The 21,428-nt window shown below is 45.4% G+C and overlaps 1 protein-coding gene across 1 annotated transcript in view; it reads right to left on the bottom strand.

The window, feature by feature from the left end:
- Positions 1-21,428, bottom strand: part of EEPD1 (endonuclease/exonuclease/phosphatase family domain containing 1) — a 109,866-nt gene that overhangs the window by 24,581 nt on the left and 63,857 nt on the right. Inside the window, exon 3 of the mRNA XM_025464623.3 lies at positions 15,636-15,687. Coding sequence (XP_025320408.1) covers positions 15,636-15,687 — 52 coding nt within the window. The remainder of the gene's footprint in view (positions 1-15,635; positions 15,688-21,428) is intronic.

Genomic DNA, 21,428 nt, shown 5'->3' with positions numbered 1-21,428 from the left:
TGGATGCGGGTCATTCTGGTGCTCCCACCACAAGGTCACTGAGCACCTGGAAGAGGACCACACCAGTAATCCCAGAAATAGAGGCTCTCTGAAGCTCAAAAAAGACCGTTTCAGGGCAGATAAAATAAATATTTGTCCCAAATTAGGCACTAAACTTGTGAGTAATGATCGAAACAAATTATTGTAAGTGGAAGCAGGTCTGAAAATAGCACTGAGTTTTGGAGGATTTTGTGGCTATTTCAGGAGAGCATAGGAAAGCTGTAGGCAGAGTGAAGCACCCCAATTCGGAGCAGAAACCCTGGGGTTGCCAGACCATGGTTTGCTTGGAATATGCCATTCCACGGATGCTAACATTTTTATATCACCTAAGAAACATGCCAACAATGAGGGTTGCCAACACAGTTTCATTCAGTGCTTCCTAATGAAGTGCTGAACCAAAATTTTGATGGGAAATGTCAACCATTTATGTTACAACATTTTACCTGTAAGCAAAAAGGCCTCTGTTTCCATGCTTATAAGAGGAAAATAGCATTTCCTAAGACAAACCATGTTGGTTTAGCCAGCTGCAGCTCTTCCTTTCTAGAATCTCCTTCCCTTTTTGATATGTTCAGGTGAATAGGCACAAAAATGGGTAAGATGTGTATAGATCAGGGGATCCCTGGGTGGCGCAGCGGTTTGGCGCCTGCCTTTGGCCCAGGGCGCGATCCTGGAGACCCGGGATCGAATCCCACGTCGGGCTCCCGGTGCATGGAGCCTGCTTCTCCCTCTGCCTATGTCTCTGCCTCTCTCTCTCTCTGTGTGACTATCATAAATAAAATAAAAAATAAAAAAATAAGGTTTAAAAAAAAAAGATGTGTATAGATCAGGAGAAGAGTATCACTAAACTTCCAAAAACCATCCCACAGGACAATTTATTAATAAGAGTATTTTTGCTTCTGAGGTTTCAGATATGGCAACAGAAAGGGTAGGGACGTGGAAAAGGAAGATAGGAGGGAGAAAAAGCCAAGACAAGAGGGTAGGAAACCATTATTTAGGTATTTAAATCCAAAGAAAATAATCCAGAACAGAAGCCGCACAAAGCCACGGTTCACATTAGCTCTCCATCCCTACCCTCCTCCAAGAACACCCACATCTTTTCTTCCCAGAGATGGATTTTGTCAGTCCCTAAACACTGACGACTCGTTCACTCTTAGACTCAGGCTTGGCTGCAAAGCTCCCAATGCGTCCCCGTGTGTCCCTGTGAAGAAGCCAGAGTTATTCAGGCACCGTCACATTAAACAAAATTAGCTCTTAGGGACCCTCAGGGAAATTGCTCTGGTTGCCATTTTTCTTCTAAAACACCAGCCTCCAGCTATTCCAAATGGTGTTTATGCAGCCTTCCATCCTTAGCAACAATAATCATAAAAATAAAGACTTCAAAGCTGTGGGTGAAAGTATTACTGATTCATGACTTCTTTTATTTTGATTCGCATGATGCCAAATCCTACAATTTAAAGCCTTCATATCTCCTAAATTATTTGAGGGCAAACCACATATATTCGATTGTTCTTTTCTGCGTGGGCAGCAAGAGACGGAGAGGCCTGCGATGTTTCACCCCCAGGCACTTTATGGCAGCAAGAACTATAGGTGGTGGTTCGCGAAATAGCGTTCTCATTTTGGAGAACGTCCTGAGACTCATCGCTTCTCAGCTTTCTGTGCTAATGGGAGAGATGGGAAGCCAAATCCCCAAACTATGTTGCAGACAACCTCCCCTTCCATTACATTTTTGGCCAGAGGTACTTAGATAACGGCCCGAGGTGAGCTTTACAGGCTGTCCAGCTCCTTTCAAATTACTGGGGGTGGGCTGAACAAAAGCCCACAGGGCAGAGAGAAGTGTTAGAAAAATCAAGTCATCCACTGGGCATGGGCCATGGCACAGATGCCAGAACCGTGTTGTGCAGGGCACACGGAGAAGTCCACATTAATGAGTCATAACCAAAACAGCCTGTCGACCAGACAGCTCACCACGAGCCAAAGGCCACTGCTGGTTCCTGGCACACATTGCTTGATGAGACACACACCATGGCTGGGGAAATGACAAATGTGGGGCTGGCGGGGTCAAGATCACCCAGAAGGCAAGGGGCTAAGCCAGGACCCACATCCCTGTCTGTCTGACCCCATTGCGCCCTTCAGCTTCCAACTGAAGTAGGAACAAGGTTAGGAGTCAGATGATCCACCTGGTGTTTTAGAAGGGTTGTCTGCTCTCATCATAAATGAAGGACTGAAGCAAAATCAAATTACAGAGACTAAATAATCTTTTTATATGTTTTGATTTTTCTCTCTGCTTTCAAGTTTTCTGGAAATCTCACTTTTCTAGCCATTGTATAAATACTGATCAGTTGGCTTGAACTTTACCCAGGAAGAAGACGTGCAAGTGTGAGGGCATATGTACACACATGGCATCTTTTTTTCATAAATAAAAGCAAATTAAATGCTTCTACTAAATAAACACCAAAAACAACACCAAAAAATGTCCCTGTCACATCCTGAAATGAAGCCTAAAAATACTTGTTACTTCTTCCCCTCTTATTCACAAATATAGCCACACAGAGTGCACAACAGGGACGTCTGGGTAATGAGAAAATGTATAATCAATAGGCAGCAATTTATTCTTTAACTAGAGGTTTCAGCCAGGTGAAGAGAGGAAGGGAAACAAGTCTTGCCTGATAGAGAAGATTCACAGTCATACAAAACTACAGCCTCATAATTTTGTAATCAAGGGAGGAAAGGCTTTAATCCACCCCCGCTGCTTCTACCCCCATCTCTGGAGCTGGTGCAAATGCTGGAAATTCATGCAAAAAAAAACACCCAGAACTTGTCACTTTTCCTTCCAAGTTCAGTCTTTGGCTTATAAATGATGGGGATCCTGCTTGAGTCCTGGGCACTTCTGATTCTGGTGGATCCCTAGGGTTGGACACATCAGAAAGATGCTCTGTGTCTCAATAATGACTCTACAGAGTCACTTAAATACATCTCTTTTTTTTTAAATTAAATACATCCCTTGATTGGCTACTGATGCAGAAAGCCACTGACAGGTAACTAGAAGGGCAGGTAATTTTAGAATAATTCATTTAGGGGGAGCTGCTTTGTTTTCCCTGGCTATCTTCTTCCAACCAGATTAATTCTGCCTGAGAAAATGGGTCTGTGTTTCATGGACAAGAGTTAGGTGGGACAGGTTAGGGGCGAGGCAAGGAGTGCAAGGCAGCACTGTCAGAATGGGGAGGAGAAACCAAGTCTAGGATCTAGAAAGGGGTCTTGAATTGCATTCATAAGGAACGCCGGTACACTTTCCTGAAATTCTACCAAGATAGATCAAAAATCTCTGAAAGCAGGTTGGATGCTTTCCCAGAAGTTTGGAATTTGCCCAAGCTCACCATTTCAATGCCTCCTGAAGGTTAATAAAAAAAAATATTTTATCAGCTGTAGGAATTACTCATTCTAAATGGGTAGCTAACAATGTGATAGATTTCTCCACTGAATTAATTCTGACAAAGCAAGCCTCAGTGACCAGCTCAATCAGGATAATTTTACCCACGGAGAGCATCCAGCATAACTGTTTTTAGCAACCGAGCAAAAACAGTTTTACCTACCTGACCTTCTGTTTCATTTAAAATGACAAACTAACCCAAACTTTGCTAAGTACAAAGTCATGCTCTCAAGCAATGAATGAATGAAAGAATGAATCACTCATAAAAAGTCTCAGAATTCTCTAAAAAAGTGAATTGAAAGTTCTCAGTACCAGCTCATTGTTAGCATTTCCTGATAACAGAAGCATTTGAGGGTGGATTAAATAAGGCAGGAAATTGCATGTAACTCCTGTCACTGTGGCTATGTGAGTGTTTAGGCAAGGTAGTGGCTACATGCAACAATTCTGAAGGGAATACAGTGAGTTGAGCACGTTTTCTCTTTTGTTGAGAAGCAAAATAGAGTCAAGAGGCTAAAGAGGTCAGAGGGGAAAGGGCTCAGGATATACCTAAGGGCAAGCCTTTCAGGTACTGAAAGCCTTTCAACTAAGAGCAAGACTCTTCCCCTGTTCCAAGCCAACAAACTCTAGGACAGCAGTTTAAAAAATTTTTTTTTACCATGACTCAGAGCAGTAAATAAAGTTTTATACGGCAATCTAATATATTCTATTTGTCTGCCCACCAACTATGTATGCATGCATATAAGTATGTATGTATCCATGTACCCATCCATCCATCCACCCACTCATCCATCCATCCACCCATTCACCCATTATCCACCCACTCATTCATCCATTTGTATATACATATGAAGTAATGATGCCCGATAGATGCCAATAAGAAAATGATGCCAACTGGTAATGTGAACCCACAGGGACAAATGAAGTAAACTGGAAATGGTAATATAAAGGTTAATGTAGCTAATGCTATAAATAAATACTTGTACTTCTCTTATCTTCTTCAAAAGATAAACAAATAAAGTAATGAGTCTAACACTGCATAGTTGGGTCTGTAGCATAGTAGTTAGATGTAACATGTATAACAACAGCTTAAAAAGGAGAAGGGGGGGAATACAGAGTAATGTTTTTATCCTTCATTGGAATTAAGTTAGTACTAATCTGAAAGAAATTAGTATAAATCTGATAAATTAGGATTTATATGCTAAACTCAACAGCAAACTACTAAGAAAATAATTCAAAATCATAGTGAAAACAATCATTATGGAAATTAAAATGCTACATTAGAAAATATTCCCTTAGTACAAAAGAAATCAGTGAAAGAGGGGGAAGAGAAACAAAAGAGGCACAAGATATAGGAAACAAAAAGTAAAATGGAGCTGTAAATTCAAGCGTATCAATAATAACATTAAATGTAAATGGACTGGGGCACCTGAGTGGCTCTGTCAGTTGGGTATCTGCCTTGAGCTTGGGCTGTGATCTCAGGGTCCCAGGATCGAACCCCGCATTGGGCTCCCTGCTCAGCAGCGAGTCTGCTTTTCCCTCTCCCTCTGCCCTACCCAACCCCAGTCATGCTCTCTCTATATCTCAATAAATAAAATATTTAAAAAATAAATGTGAATGGATTAAATAACCCAATCAAAAGGCAGAGACTGTCAAATTGGGTAAAACATAATGTCCAACTATATGCTGGCTACAGGAGATACACTTAAGATTCAAAGACACAATTAAGATTGAAAGTAAAAAGAAAAAGACACATCGTACAAACAGCAACCATAAGGAAGCTGTAATGGCTAAACCAATATTAGAAAAATAGACTTTAAAATGAACGCTGTTACCAGAGATAAAGAAGGACATTTTATAATAATAAAAGGGTCATTCAATCAGAAAGACATAACCATTATAAGTTTATATGCACCAAATAACAGAGCCCCAAAATACATGAAACAAAACTGACAGAATTGAAGGAACAATAGGTGTGGTCTTCAATACCTCACCTTCAATGATGGTTAGAACAATTAAACAGAAAATTAACAGAAAATAAAAGATTTAAGCAACAATATAAACCAAATAGACCTGTAAACATTTGCAGAACACTCAGCCAAACAACAGTAGAATATACTTTCTTCTCAAGTGTACCTGGAACTTTCTCCAGAATAAATCACATTCTAAGCCATAAAACAAGCTCTGAAGGATTTAAAAGGACTAAAGTCAAGTAAAGCCATGTTCTCTGACCATTGTGGAATGGGAAAAAATTAGACGTCAATAACAGAAAGAATTTTGGGAAATCCACAAATAAGTGGAAATTAAACAACACATTTGTAAATTCCCAATGGGAAGAAAGAAGAAGAAATCACAAGGCAAACTAAAATCACTTTGAGATGAATGAAAACGAAGATGCAAAATGCCAAAACTTATGGGAGTCATCTAAGTAGTGTTTGAAAGAATATTTATGGCTATAGATGCTTATATTAGTAAAAAAGAAAGATCTCAAATCGATAGCCTAATCTCCCACTTGAAGACACTTGGTGTGGGGTGTGGGGACGGGGGGAGGGGAGAGTAAACTAAACCCAAAGCAAGGATAACAAAAGAAAAGAGAAAGATCAGAGCAGAAATGAATGAAATAGAAGATAAAAAAATAACGGAGAAACAATAAACTCAAAAGTCCTTTGAAAAGCACAACAAAGAACAAGAAACCTGTAGCTAGACGGACCAAGAAAAAAGAAAAAGAGAGAAGACTCATGATATCCCCCAAAAGATCTCCTGCCTCAACTCTAGCTGCACACAGAGATGGGCAATGTGATCAGAGGCAAAGTCCAGCAGATGTGAATCTCACCCAGTGCTGGCTCCTTCTTTCCAGGGTTGACAGCTTTCCTGCGTCTGCCTGCTTTGGGTAGCTCTCCATTCTTTCATCTGACCCAGAGCTGATCATTGTTATTTGAGGGAAGGTTATACTGATATAAGCTACGCTGCCATTTCCAGAACTGAAGCCTCCAGATGCCCTCCTGAAGAGGAGAGAGAGCATCACAAACCAAGAGTCAGTCAGCACAGGAAAAATACTAACACGGACACACTGTGTTTATTTAAATCATTGACTAGACAAGTGCACAAGACCAGCCCATCATTTATAAGCAGCTACAAGAGGCCAGCAAAACTCTCTCTAGTTGATGATAATATAATTCTTAGCAAAAACATGGACAGTGGTGATTTTGCAAGGCCCCCTCCACTTTGAAGCCTGAATGAAATTATCTTTCTGCTCTTGTTATAAGCCTTGTGTTGGTCTCTGCTGAGTTTGCAATCCATATGGACGTGATAAGATTTCTCCTTTTTCCCCTATAAATACAGAATCAATTAGGAGGCAAAGAAATAATGAATCTAGAGTATGAAGACAAAGTCACAAAACCATTAAGAAGGATAGCCCCAGGGACAAACCATCAGAGGTAGAAGGCGGCCGTGGGTTCAGACTCACCTAGACAAGACAAGCTTCAGGTATGATTTCTTTCCTTTTCCCATTCCCAAATTCCTACCATTGTTTGTAAGTGGCTTCAAAATGTTATGAAATATTTATTAATATAAAATCATTATGTATTCATTACAAAAACAGAAACAGTTATGCAGAAATGACCAAAAATGGACAACTGCCTATAAATTTTTAAGTTCTATATAAAATCAGTTCATGGTTTTTTAAAAAGAAAAAAAAAAGTTCAAATAAAAATGCTTCGGGTTAGAAGTTGGCTAGGGTAAGCTATGATTTAGTAGATGAACTGGGCCAGGGGCCAGGCTCCTAGGGGTTCAGGAGAGCAGAGGAAGGGTGAAGCCTGGCCGTGTAAGATACAGGAAACTCCAAGTACAGGAAAGAAGAGAAATAGGACAGTAGCAAAGAAGAAAGTAGGACAAGTAGCGACACATTTCAGGTTTGGGGACTGCTACCCCAGATTGTTTAACACCTCCCTTCCCACTGAGCACTCAACTGCTATTAATTATTCATAATGATATAACATGCTTATTTATTTTCTGTTCTTAGGGATCATTTCCTTCCAGGAATGGGATTACTGGCTAAAGGGCAAGGGCATCTAAGAGGCTGATAAACTATGCTGCCCAGGAGCTTCCAGAAGGACAGTGCCTCATCACCAGTGCTGCCCAGCAATGAATGGGGACCCTGGCTTTATCGCCACTTTAACATTCTATACCATTATTTAAAATATCTTTTCTGGGCAGCCTGGGTGGCTCAGCGGTTTAGCACCACCTTCATCCCAGGGCGTGATCCTGGAGACCCGGGATTGAGTCCCACATCGGGCTCCCAGCATGGAGCCTGCTTCTCCCTCTGCCTGGGTCTCTGCCTCTCTCTCTCTCTCTCTCTGTATCTCTCATAAATAAATAAAGATTTTTTATTTTTTATTTTTATTTTTTAAAGATTTTTTAATTTTTAAAATTTTTTTATTTGTATTTATATAATATAAAATATAAAGATTTTAAAGATTTTTTTAAAAAAAGTAAAATAAAATATCTTTTCTAATGTAATATATTTAAAAGAATCTCTTAATTTGTTTATCCTTGATAGCTAAGAAAGCTAAAGGGGATTTAAGAGCTCTATTTGGAACTCTTCATTCTGCTCACTTCAAATAAAAGCTTTTCATAAAGAAAGAAAGGTAGTGGGAGCCCCTAAAAATACATGGTATCTTGGTGATTCTAAAAGAATAAAGAGAAAATATATCTTTTTTTTTTTTTTTAATGAACTGTGAAGCCTGGCCCATAATTCACTAAGATGTTCCATTTTCTGGCAGCTGAGGTGCCTGGGGGGACCTGAGCCAACAGCCCTTTCCAGAACAGGGGTGGGGTCTAAGTGTGTAGTTTAGGAAGCAGAGCTGGTGAGGGGGTGGCTGTGGCGCCTGGTAGTGGGCCTGAGCCAGACTCCACACAGCAAACGGGGAGCCTGAGCTTCACGGGGGTCTCCATTTCTGCTTCCTGGCCCCTTAAGGTAGGTAACAAGCTGCCTGCCAGAAACATGATGACAATGAGTTTAATCATGCTTAGACACTGGTTTGGCTCAAGCCACTTTGGGGGGAAAAAAAAAGCAACAGACACATGAATACTGACCATTCAAGTTGGCATTTGAATTAGGCTCAGAGTACACGAAGGGCCAGGCAAGGGAGAAAAAAATAAACCAAGGGAGCTGAGGAATCTCATTCTGACATTTTTAAATGAAGACAGAGTGCTATTTTTTAAAAGGTATTTTTAAGTAGACTTTATGCAAGATTCTTGAAGTTATTCGTGTTGACACGGAGTCTATGCGGAGGGTGTCTGCTGCGTGTTCCCTACTGCCCTCCTTGCAGGCCCTGGGACTCCCGCAGCCCTCGCGGCCCTGTGAGCGCCTCCACTCTCGGATGCTCCCGTGGCACAGTCTGCATATCCGGAGCCCTGAACCTCCCAGCTCCTCCTCCTCCAGCCCCCAGCCCATGCTCTCTGTTTCCCCCGTGGGACCAAAGGTTGCTTGGAGAGACAAACGCGACATGCCTGTGTCCGTCCCACTACAAGTCATACTGTTTAAAGACAGAGTCTCAAAAAAAAACAAAAAAAAAAAAACAAAAAAAAAAACAAAAATAAAAAAATAAAGACAGAGTCTCAGCTCTCCATCACCTGGCCAGGGACAGACCCTCTGGCTCAGCTCCCCCTCCTGGAAGATGCAGAGGCAGGAGCTTCCATCGAGTCTGCTAAAGCTAATGTCCAGATCAAATGAGATGATGGGAGGTGGCAGCAGTGGTATTGAAGGGAGCCCTGGAATGGAGCCCCATCCGCTGCGGTCACTCCTGGTTCCATAACACCTGCTGTGGACCCTGGGCCAGGGGGACGCTTCAGGTGCTTCGGCCTCCATGTCCCGTCTGCAGGACGACAAGGTTAGATTCCAGGGTTTGAACAGTTGCCCTCAGCTCTGGCATTCTGAGATTCTATAGATTCCACTCAAATGTATTTATATAACTTTAGCCCCCTTGGTATTCGGTATAACTTAGGCACAGTGTTAAGTACTCGATTGTTACACAAACTCAATGAACTAGAAGTCCAAATCGCAGCGAAAAACACTCCAAAAGCATGTAATGTTAGAGCTAGAGTGTCCGTATGTACTTGTGCCTACGTTCAGGAAATCTGGTCACCAGTTACAGATACAAGCATCCTCACGTCATTCATACACATCGATGCAACTATTATTTACCTCCTATTTCCTTCTAAAAGTTCCCAGGAGGGACGCCTGGGTGGCTTAATGGTTGAGCGTCTGCCTTCAGCTCAGGGTGTGATCCTGGGGACCCGAGATCAAGTCCTACATTGGGCTCCACACAATAAGCCTGCTTCTCCCTCTGCCTGTGTCTCTGCCTCTCTCTCTCTCTCTCTGTCTCTGTCTCTCATGAATAAATAAATAAAATCTTAAAAAAACAAGTTCCCAGGAAGCCACTAACTTCGAATTCCAATGTTGCCCTGCCCACCACGAGGCGCCAGCTGCCGAAGTCCCTGACTAGCCATTACGTGCAAGTATCAAGTTAGGTTTTTTGAGTTCCGGGCTTGCTGGTGAAATGTTATACACGTCACCTCACAGGTAAAGTGCCAAAAGGGCTTTGTGGGATCATCTGCTCCACCTGCAGGAAAACTAGACTCAGAGTTGGGCTTCATAGCTGAAATTCTAGGGAAAATATCCAAGAACAGGCATGGAGACCGGCAGGCCTTTTGTCCTAGAAATTTGCCAAACGGCGGGAGGGTAGGGGTGGTAACTCCTTTTTCGATGTCCTTTAATGGCATCAGCTCAGTATCAATTTGGGCTTCTTGAGAAAGGAGAAAAAAGAGGTATCTGTGATGCTGGTGATGCTGATGATGCTGACGGTGACGGCAGGGATCATCTCCGTAGCAGAGACAGCACTAGCCACCATCACTCCGGTGCTCACTCTCTACATAATCTCTCTGATCTCACACGTTATCTCACTTGATTCTCATAAAAAATATCCCAGGGAGGTAGGTATTACTATGAGCTTCCCCCATGTTAAAAAGAAACCGCATCTGATCAATAACTTGCCCAAGACACCCCCCCACCCAGCTAGTGAACCTCCGAGCTGGACTCAACCCCAGTGTGTGCACCCTTGAGCCCTCGAGCCAGGGTTCCAGGGGACAGAGCGTGGGCTCGGTCAGCTGGCGGTGAGAGGCCAAGGCGGGGGAAGCACAGCAATGGCCAAGTGCCAGGTGGCCTGAACCTCACACAGGCAGCTTTTCAGGCGGACTCGGATCCCGGCTTGGGTCAGCTGGGGCACTGCCCTCCGGCCCATCCAGCAACAGGGTGACCTCCAGCTGGAGTGAACGGCCAAACTATTGTCTGCAGCTTTGCAGGAAGCTGTTTGAAAGGGTCATTGAAAACCGATCGTACTAAAATCAAGCTGTACCAATATTTTTATTTCCTTTCATGCAATGCCACGTTTCAAGGCATTAGACGGGCCTGTGCATAAAGCCTGGGAAACAAGTCTGTGTGCCTTAAGTTCAGAAAAACAAAAGCGTCCCACACTTAAAGCAAAGAGAACGGAGAGAACAGGCTGGTGTGCCTCCTCCTCAGAGCGGGTCCTCGCTCTTGGCACCTGATAGATGCTTGATGACAAAGCCTGGCTAAATGCAAAACATTCTGTCGTGGGGGGGGGGGGGCGCGGTGTCGTGTGTCCTGACATGTATGCATATTAAGTAATCTTCTCATGGTTCCAACAGTCGTTTTCTTTTTTTTTTTTTTTAAGATTTTATTTATTTATTTGAGAGACAGTGAGAGCCAGAGAGATCACAAAGGGAGAGGGAAAAGCAGCTGAACAGAGAATCGATGTGGGGCTCAATCCCAAGACCCTGGGATCATGACCTGAGCCGAAGGGAGACATTTAACCAACCGAGCCACCCAGACATTCCTCAACAGTTTAATACAACTAATTGGTAGAGAGACTTAATTAATTCTATGGTTTATAGCTTATTTTTTAAATAAATGACAAATGATTGACATAGCTCCAGGAAATGATGTTTTTGCAGTATTTGTAGAGAAGAGAAATTTAGAAACCTAATCCCCCCAGGGGTCCCTAACCTCCACCCCAATCTACTGTACCAGACTTAAGACAGCAGGGTTAGAAGCAAAACCTGGAACCCTAGTGATCTGTGTGTGAGGGTCACTGGGCACATACTCACAACTTACATCTCCCCAGAAAGTGTTTTTTTTTATTTTATTTTAAGGATTTTATTTATTTATTCATGACAGAGAGAGAGAGAGACAGGCCGAGACACAGGCAGAGGGAGAAGCAGGCTCCATGCAGGGAGCCTGACATGGGACTCGATCTCCGGTCTCCAGGATCACGCCCTGGGCTGAAGGCGGCGCTAAACCGCTGAGCCACCTGGGCTGCCCTAGAAAGTGTGTTTTAATGGTGAGTAAGGCAGATGAAATGCAAAGGCCCCAAAGCCCAGTAAGGATCACTGGGGCAGAGCAGCAGAGAAAATATTAAAAACCAGAGTATGAAAAAAAAATAATTTTTCCCTCTTCACAACATGATCTAGCATCAACTGAGAAAGTAATCACAATAATTTTAGGGTAGAAGGGAACCAGAGAGATCAGTTTTATATAGGGGGCTGGGGCCTCCAAGGAAGGTCCTCAGCCAGGTCCAGCAGCCAAAAAGGGTTGAGGCCGGGAGGGCACCTTGGCTCTTGCATAACAGAGCCTCCCCTGAGCTGGCTCCGTGCCCTGCGGAAGCCAGGAAAATCTCACCACTTTCACAGCGGACAGGTTTTTTATCTAAAACCCGGGAAAGTACAAGTCGGGCAGATGGCTGGTAATTTGAAGCTATAATACTAAGACCATAATAACAATGCCTAATACTGGGGGAAAGCACCAGAAATCTAAGTACCTTAGGAGACTGCTTCTCTTCAGCCTTTTACATTATGTTTAACACAATCTGACTATCTACTGGTCTGGCTTAACCTGCAAGTACCTATGAGAGAAATGACTCCTGAACAGCTTCCATCTTAAAAGAGAATGCACGCAGGCAGCAGGTCCCTGCTCTGGGGACCACGTCTGGAGGTGGACCAGTTCCACCACGGCGGATCTCGGGAGTTCAGTAATTGCAAAGCCCAAAGGCAGATTGCCATCGGAAGCCCTGCCACAAAGTTAGTCAAAGAGGTTTGAAGTTTGCAGGATGTATGTCTAGCTGAGGCCTTTCTGGCTCTACCTATTAAATTAAATAAGACTATTTCCTAAATGAAAGGAAGAAGCAGGAAAACTAAAGATTAAAAACCAGGTTCATACAAATAGAATGATGATGTTTACTTCTCTTCTGGTGCAAAAGAAGAAGGAGGAAAAAAAAAGAGCTTAACTGTCCACAAAAGCAAAAATCTGACACCTCAGAGGTTCTCTATTCGGGTGGATTAGTTAGCAGCAGGGATGGTGATCGTAAGTGATCCTCCTCAGGGCAGCTTCTTGCGTCTTAGTGCACACAACTCAGTGGGTCTTGTTAGAAGGAAGACGGATTCTGGGGGTCTGGGTGGAGTCCGAGATTCCGCCTCTCTAACAAGCTGACGATGCTAGTGATCTACGGACCACACTTTGAGTAGCAAAGCTCTGCAGTTCACTAAGAACTTGGTGGTTCTCTAACTTGTCCAGGTGGATGAAAATCTGTACATCAGGAGGTCTTTGGGAACATATCTATTCCAGCCTTTGAACTGGGCAAAAGTAGTACTCTGCCAGGTAACATACCATGTGTCACTCAAAATGCCATTAACTACCAAGCTCATGTCAACGTGTGGCTTCTGGACTTCCCTAAAAATGTTTGCTACTTGCTTGGCACATGGAAACCTCAACAGATGCCTTGGTATAAATGAATGAATGAATGAATGCATGAATGAATGCACAAACAAAAGAAGGAACAAAGAAGGATGCTACATGAACTTGGCTCCCAGCTGGCCTCTGTGCGTATTGAGACCATCTTGTCAATCTATTTGTCATCTGTGGAGATAGGGGAATGATACAAAACCATCATCGGACTTGGTAGGAAAGAGGGAGGAGGGCATGGGGCAGGATAACACATACAGTGATCTGGGGATCACTGAGCGGTGGGCACAGAGTTACGTCCTTTACATTGACTGTCTAATACTTCATCTTCTCCAAATCTCTGTGAATTGGGGATTATAAAGACCTCTACTTAATAGACGAGGGAACTGAAGCACAGAGAGGGTTAGTAACCCAAGATGTTCCAGTGAGGAGGCAGGCTCTGGGCCAGACTCTCTGAGCCCCACACTATACACCTGCTCCATGGCAGGCTCACCACTGTACCCTCGGGGCAGCACACGGCTCTGCTGCCACCCACAGCGAGCCCTGACCCCCTTCTCTGCTAGGTTTCCCAAGCAGTTAGCACCCCTAAATTGGCTTGCCCATGGAGCTTCTCCAAATCAAACACTAACACAGCTTAAAGACCTAATCGATACTTTCAGTGCCTATGTTTTCATTACACTGATACAGCTCAGTACATGGACACCATGTGTTTATGAGCTTTGTCTGATGGTTTTTTTTTTTTTTACATTGATGAGGAAAATAACAACAAAAAAACTATTCTCAGAGAATACTGAGAAGAAAATTGGTTTTGGAGAGGTAGCTTTCTAAAGATTTCAAGAACGTACAAAGAATCTTTGCATATTCCTTCACCCAGAAGGGCCAACTGTCTTCGCCATGCCCCACTTGCTTTATCATTTACACTTGCTCTGCGTCCTTCTAGTTCACATATATATACGTATATCTCCATTACTTTTTTTCGGAATCATTTAAGAAGAAGTTATAAATAGCACGCCCCTTTATTCCTAAATACATCAGTGTATAAATTCCTAAGAACAAGTCCATTCTCTTACACGTGTCAGTTATCGACCTCAGGAAAAATTCATATTGATGTAATTCCTTGGTCTAATCTAAAATCCACATCCAACATTGTCATTTGGCCCAACATATCTTTTAGAGCTGGGCCTCGTACATTTTAATGGCTGGATGTCTATTAAGAATTAATATAAGTAATTAAGAATTAATATGTCAAGTGCTTTGGCATTCAGAAAGCCCTTCTGCCACTCTAACTCATTTGGTTCTCATACTGCCTCTTTGAGGTCAGGAAAGCAGCATTATCCCTGTTTCATCTGTGATGAAAACGAGCCTGAAGGAATGTTAAGTTTGGAATCAGAGCTCAGCAGCCCCTTCCCCGCACATCACTGTTTGGTGCTTAAACACTTTGCTTTGGTGCCAACCAGCAGACGGACCATTTAAAATTCTACAAATAAAATAATATTGCAAATTTATCTACAAATTAAATAATAATAGTGTTTTTATCTCTAACCACTTCCTTTTACATTAACATTATAGATTCTAATTAGCACTCACAGCTACGTACTCAGGAAGAGAGAGAGCCACCCAGGAGAGCAGCGTGGTATGAGTTGGGAGGCGAATGAGGTGGCTCTTGGTCTTGCCTGGTCTGTTTTCCAGAGTCCACCCCACCTTGGACACAGAACTTGAACTCATGACTGCCAAAGGATCCCCGGCTATGTGCTTGACTTGACCACAGAAAGCTGAGGCCCTGGATATCCTTTCCGGGGCATAGCGAACCATTAGTGTGAGGAGGGGAGGGAGTTTCTTAGTCCTAACAAATAGCCTAAAAGGGGTTCAAACTCACGAACTTGCCTGTTAAACAGAAAAAGCACTGACTGGGGAAATGGAACCATGGGGTTCAGACCTTTACTCTGCCGCTTAGCTATTTTTCCTTGGGCAAGTGACCTAACTTCACTGGGCCTCCATCCTATCATCCACAAGCCCAAAGAGTAATACCCACAAGCAGAAATGGAGTGAAGTGGCCAGCATGGAGTCGGGTCCAGTGCCTGGTGTTAAGAGGAAAAGAAAGGCTGCCCTAGAGCATGGCAAGCCTCCACTTTCACACAACCCTGAAAGAGCTGAGCAACGCTGGGTTTGTAACAGGACATGAGCAATGTGGGGAGTTGGGATGAAAATTTTGCATGGTTCACTGACTGTTAACACAAAATAACAGACCCACTTTGCAGTAAGTGCTGTCACTGGCTACAGGGAGTGGAATTCTTCCCATGTGTAGCACTCTGCTCTAAGTTTGTGAATGTGGGGTAGTAAGAACAAAATATTTACCTTTTCCAGGGCCTCTCTGTCAAGTAGTTCCTGCACAGCTAGAAGCTTGATGCTGTAAGAAAAAAATTGAAACCACACTTGAAACAAATCATTTCACGCCGCCAACCATCAGCCAAGTCACGAGAATAAAAATTTGACATGTCAGCCTGCATTTCTGCTTCATCCCATCTAAAGTAACCTTTGCTTTGAATTGAAATGACCATTTCAGAACTATTAAAACTGTTTCTAAATAGTACAAGTGGATTTCATCATAGGATCCAGAAATTTCACTTCTGGGCATATACCCCCGAAAAGTTGGAAATAGGGCCTGGAACAGAACTTGCACGCTTGTGTTCATAGCAGCATGAGTCACAACAGCCAAAAGGTGGAAACAACTACAATGGCCACCAACGGATGCAGGGATAAACAAAATGTGGTACATACATAAGATGGAATTGTTATTCAGCTTAGAAAGAAGGAAGTCCTGGCATGTGCTACAACACAGAGGAAGCCTGAAGACGGTTTGCTAAATGCAACAAGCCAGACACAAAAGGACGAATATTGCAAGATTCTACTTCTATCAGGTACCTCTAGCATAGTCGAGTTCAGAGACAGAAAGTAGAAGCGTGGCTGCCAGGGGCCGGGGGCGAGTGGAGCGGGGGCCTGCTGTGTAGTGGGTACAGGGTTTCGTTGGGGGATGGCCAAAAGGTTCTGGAGATCGATGCTGGTCACGGCTGCACATCAGTGTGAATGTACTTAATGCCACTTAGCTGTATGCTCGTAAGTGGCTCAAATAGCAAATTTTACGTTATGTACACTTCACCGTAAAAAGTTTTTCAGGGGATCCCTGGGTGGCTCAGCGCTTTAGCCCCTGTCTTCGGCCCAGGGCGTGATCCTGGAGACCCGGGATCGAGTCCCGCGTCAGGCTCCCTGCATGGAGCCTGCTTCTCCCTCTGCCTATGTCTCTGCCTCTCTCTCTCTCTCTCTGTGTGTCTCTCATGAATAAATAAATAAAATTTTTTAAAAAAGTTTTTCATGTAAGGGATCTGAACTAATTCAGAGGAAGAAAAAGAAGAAAACAGTGGCCCCTGTTCAGGATGAACCTTCCCTTGACGATAACAAGCCGAGCGCTACGATCCCCGCTTACGTGGACGCCTGCTCCGCCGTTGGCTGCACACTGGCCGCGCCCGACCGTGTGCACGTAGCCGAGGGCGCACAGGACCAGGGCATGCTCCCCGCCCGGGGCTCGCCGCCTCCTGGAGGCCACAGGGCACGGGCCAAGATGCGCAGGGCGGCCCGGCGCTGGCGGGGGACAGGGAAGGCTTCCTGGAGGAGGGGCTGGGCTAGCCCCGCCTGGGGACAGGGCGACCCACAGAAGGCCAGCGGCAGAGGCGGGGGCACCGAGCAGAGAGCAGGGGTGTGGAGTGGACACAGCCCACCGGTTTCCACGTTAGGGGCCGGAGCCCGGACCGTGCTCAGCAACTGAGATGGGAATTCAGAAGCGGATGCAGGACACGCCGCTTTCGAAGCGCTTGTGGACACGAGGCTGGACTCACCAGTGCCTGGGAGGAGCCCGGGGCGCCCTGAGGCCGTTTAGGGAGCAGGTCAGGGGCCGGTGGTCACCACGCTCCCTCCCCGCAGGGCCACTGGTGCATGGTCACCGGCCTCCGCGCTCCACCCCGCCGGGGTTCTCTGGGCCCCTCACCTGTACCACGAGCCTCCCTCCAAACGGGTTACGCTCACGAGAAGGTTCACTTGAGTTGACAGAACTCCTCGTAATCTCTCCAAATAAGCAAGCACATCCAACCAAACGCAACGGCCCACATACCAGCAACTCTAGGAGGTGCAAGGGAAGTCTTGCGGCTTACGAGACCCTCCCACCCCCCCACCCCCCAATTCAGCAACTCTCCGAGCGGGGCATCCCCTCTGCTCCGACCACACCGGCTCTCCTTCATCTCTCGGACCTCGGTGCAGTTGCTGGTCTGGCGTGGGTCCTGCCCAAGATCTTTACAGCACCGGCCTCCGGCCTGCTGTGGCACTCCAGGCCCACCGGGAACGCCACGTCCTCCAGGCAGCCTTCTCTGGACACTGAGGTCAAGCAGCGCCCCCCATCATCACGTTGTATTTTCTTCAGTGCACTTGCTAATAGTCCCCCAAAGCATTTACATGTTGGGGTTCTTTGGCCTGTCTCTTCCCAAACAGCAAGGAAGCTCCCGGCGGCTGAGGGCTGGAGGGTCTTCTCACCATTGCACTCGCAGTGTCTAAAACTGGCACACGGAAAGCACCCAATGAACATTTCCTACCGACTGGCAGGGCCCAGTCCATATTAGAGCTGGCCCAATCCAGCTTGGATCAGCAGCCGGGCCTCAGTTTCTCCCTCTGAAAAAGACTGCCTTCAAAAAGATGACCGTGCATGTTTCCCCCTGGCGACAGGCACTAGAGGCATCTGTGCAAATGCCTGCTATTAACAGGTTGTGCCCGGTGGTCGGTCAAAGCTCCTGGCCTCTCCTCAGCACATTCTGATTCCCCACACACGAATCTAAATTCCAGGCCACCGGTTTGGATGGCGACTTACGTGCTAAGTTAGGGGTTTTCCATCGGAGCTCGAGTTTCAGAAGCTTAAATTGCTTCTGAAATAACCACCGGAAAATAGTTCTACCAGAGGACATTTTTCAGCACTCTCTTGTTCCCGCCCCTGTCCATGGCCTTGAAGTCAGATTCAAGGGATCGGATAGCAGACATCAACCAGATCAGAGGAAAGGTTTAAACACAGTTAAGATATTCAACTCTCTTTTTATCCCTGCTTGCAAAGATATTACATGCACGCCACCACAGAACATGAGCTGAAAACCAACAGGGCCAGGCGCTAAGGGAAAATGAAATTAAGACAACATCAGTTGACTCTCATTTAAGTCAAAGCCTGAAGGATGCCACCCCCTGCTCTGACTTGCCCCTGGAACAGGACGTGGCAAACACACGCACGCCTAGTGCCGCTCTCCAACCCTCTCCACGTCTCTCCGTCAACTTTGCCCCCATTTAACTTAGACACAGGTCTGGAATCCTTCTCAACACTCCAATGAGACCCAACCAATCTACTGAAGCGGGCACGTGAGATTAAACTCGTTTCACATCTGCCCTAAAACTGGGACGCCCGGGTGGCTCAGCGGTTAAGCGTCTGCCTTCAGCCTGGGGCGTGATCCTGGAGTTCCAGGATCGAGTCCCACGTTGGGCTCCCTGCACAGAGCCTACTTCTCTCTCTCTCTCTCTCTCTCTCTCTGTGTGTGTGTGTGTGTGTGTGTGTGTCTCATGAATAAATAAAATCTTTAAAATAAAGGGACGCCTGGCTGGCTCAGTGGTTGAGCACCTGCCCCTGGCTCAGGGTGTAATCTGCAGTTTCAGGATCGAGTCCCACATCAGGCTCCCTATATGGAGCCTGCTTCTCTCTCTGCCTCTCTCTCTGTCTTTCATAAATAAATAAACAAATAAAAAATCTGCTCTAAAACCAATACTGAACAGTATTAACACATGGGGGTGTGTGTGTCAGGGAAAAAAAACCATAGGAGCATTCCCACACTACTAAAATGCAGCAATGTAAGATGAGATTGCTCTAGGGGCAGGGGGAGAAAGGGAGAAAGGGTGGAAAGGAGATGAAAAGACATTCAAATCTGTAGGGCTGGAGTTTTAAAATGGAAACAACGCATGTCAATAAGAAGTTACTGCTACAGCTGCTTGCACTGTTGGATTTCTTCTGGGAGCTGTGGGGTTTTTTCCCTTCTTTAGAGCTGCAGCCTTTAAGAACATATGAGATGTTTCCTGTTATATAACTACCCTAATGTTATTTCCTCCCTTATTGGAAACGCTCCAATTTGGGAGTATTTATTTCAGAATTTATGGTATCAGATTCTTTTCATCTGATACAGATAGTCCCTGGGATGAAATGTCACTTGCTGCAAACCCCTTTACCAAATCCTCCAACTGACACCTCTCATCTCTTACCCTTACCTCTCAGTGTCAGCTTTGCTCCTCCTTCCTTCACTCCTTCCTCCTCCTCTCCTTCCTCCCTTTCCTCCTTCTGTCCTTTGATAAATTCCACGAATGTATATTGAACACCTCCTATAGTTCAGGAACTGCCAGGCATCTGGGTGTCCGAGATGAGCACATACTGTCCCTGCCCTCAAGGAGGCGAGGCTTCTGTTGGGGCATGGGCCCGGGAAGGTGTATCTGAGACCTTCCTGGGTTTTGTGGACTGGCAAAGCTGGACTCCAGAGTGCATATCTTTATGCTGAGGCCCGGGGCTTGGTCACCATCCTCTGAAAACAGCAGAGCTCCCATCAGATGGAAGTGACAATGACAGCAATTTCTTTTTCAGCACTCTGCTGAGAACAGAGGCAAATAGTAACACAAAAGCAGCTGGTAGCAGTGATTTACTTAGAAAAATGACAACTTTAGGGGCAAATTCTGAAGTCAAAGTGGACAACACTTGGATAGACCTAGGAGGCATGTGATTAATGTTTGCCTGAGTTACAAAGGAGGTAAGCTGGTTGAGGGCAGAGGTCTTATTCAGCTGGATGGAGCCTGGTACAGCAAGGTCTGCCAAGGAATTAGAGGGGGCGATGGGGAGAGTGCCAGGCAGACATTGAAAGCAGGGAAGAAACGCAGCAAAGTTGAAAAGACGGAAGCTGGAGGGCTCCCCTGCAGGCTGGGGTGGCTTAGAGCTGAAGACTGAACCTTCATGGTCCCTGAAAAGGCAGAAAAGAGGCAGATAAGAGGCAGACAGCTCTATGGGTGCTGCAAAAACACTCAAAGGCCAAACTCCCAACTATGCAGAAACTCATGCGGCCAGAACAGATGGATGGCCTAAAGGGGCACCAGACTCAAGAATTCACTCCAGCTCCCTCCCTCTCAGGATTCTGGCACTGAGTTTACCCTGCATTCATGAAGTGACACATTATAATGCATGAGACATAGCAGCATTTGGTAAATGCACAAAGGATGTATATATACCATGGAGCCATCCACTCACCGCATGGATAAAATATTTAAGGGCTATATATTATGCACCAGGCACTACTGGGCGCTGGCAATGGGGGGATGAGCAAACACAGCCTCTGCCTTCAAACTTCTGAGTCTAATGGAGGAACCTGCTATGTGCATCAGCCACAAGATGCACTCTCAAGAGGCAAACACAGGGTGCCATGAGGTCCTTTGGAAGGGCATTACACAAAGCTGGCAGGTTCCCTGAGAAGTGACTTCAAGGTTGAGGCCTATGGGCTTCAACAAGGCAGAGCTATGGAGTGGGAGAAAGCAGGAGCAAAGGAACCAGGGGGTAGAGGAAACATGACCCCCCCACCGCCCTGCCACCAGAGACTGAGGTAGACCAGGGACCACAGGGATATCTGGAGGGTGGGGTAGGTGCTGAAAGATGATTCTGTAGAAAAATAAGTGGGGCTAGGCCTGCTTAGAAGGTTTGGTAAGCCATATTAAGGAGTTTGGACTGTACTTCGAAGGCACAGGGTAGCTAGTGATGAGTTAGGGCAGTGATGTCATAGAGGCCCAAGACACAGAAGATGCCCACAAAAGGTATAAAATAGCTCTGGTGTGAATGGTTTGGGGTGCGGAAGGAGTAGGGGACAAGAGTGGAGTCAGTGGGACCCAAGTTCTGCACCCAGCATGCCCTCCCAAACCGGGAGCCAGGCAAGTGAGGGAGGCGTTCCCACCTGCATCTTTGGCAGACAAGATCTAAATCTCAACAACAGCATAGGGGACACTCCAGGCAGCCTCCCCCCAGCGAGGGACAGGGGGCTCAAGAGCACA

This window comes from Canis lupus, chromosome 14 (genome assembly GCF_003254725.2).
Source record: "Canis lupus dingo isolate Sandy chromosome 14, ASM325472v2, whole genome shotgun sequence".
NCBI lineage: Eukaryota > Metazoa > Chordata > Mammalia > Carnivora > Canidae > Canis > Canis lupus.
This window is presented reverse-complemented; position numbering and strand designations above follow the sequence as displayed.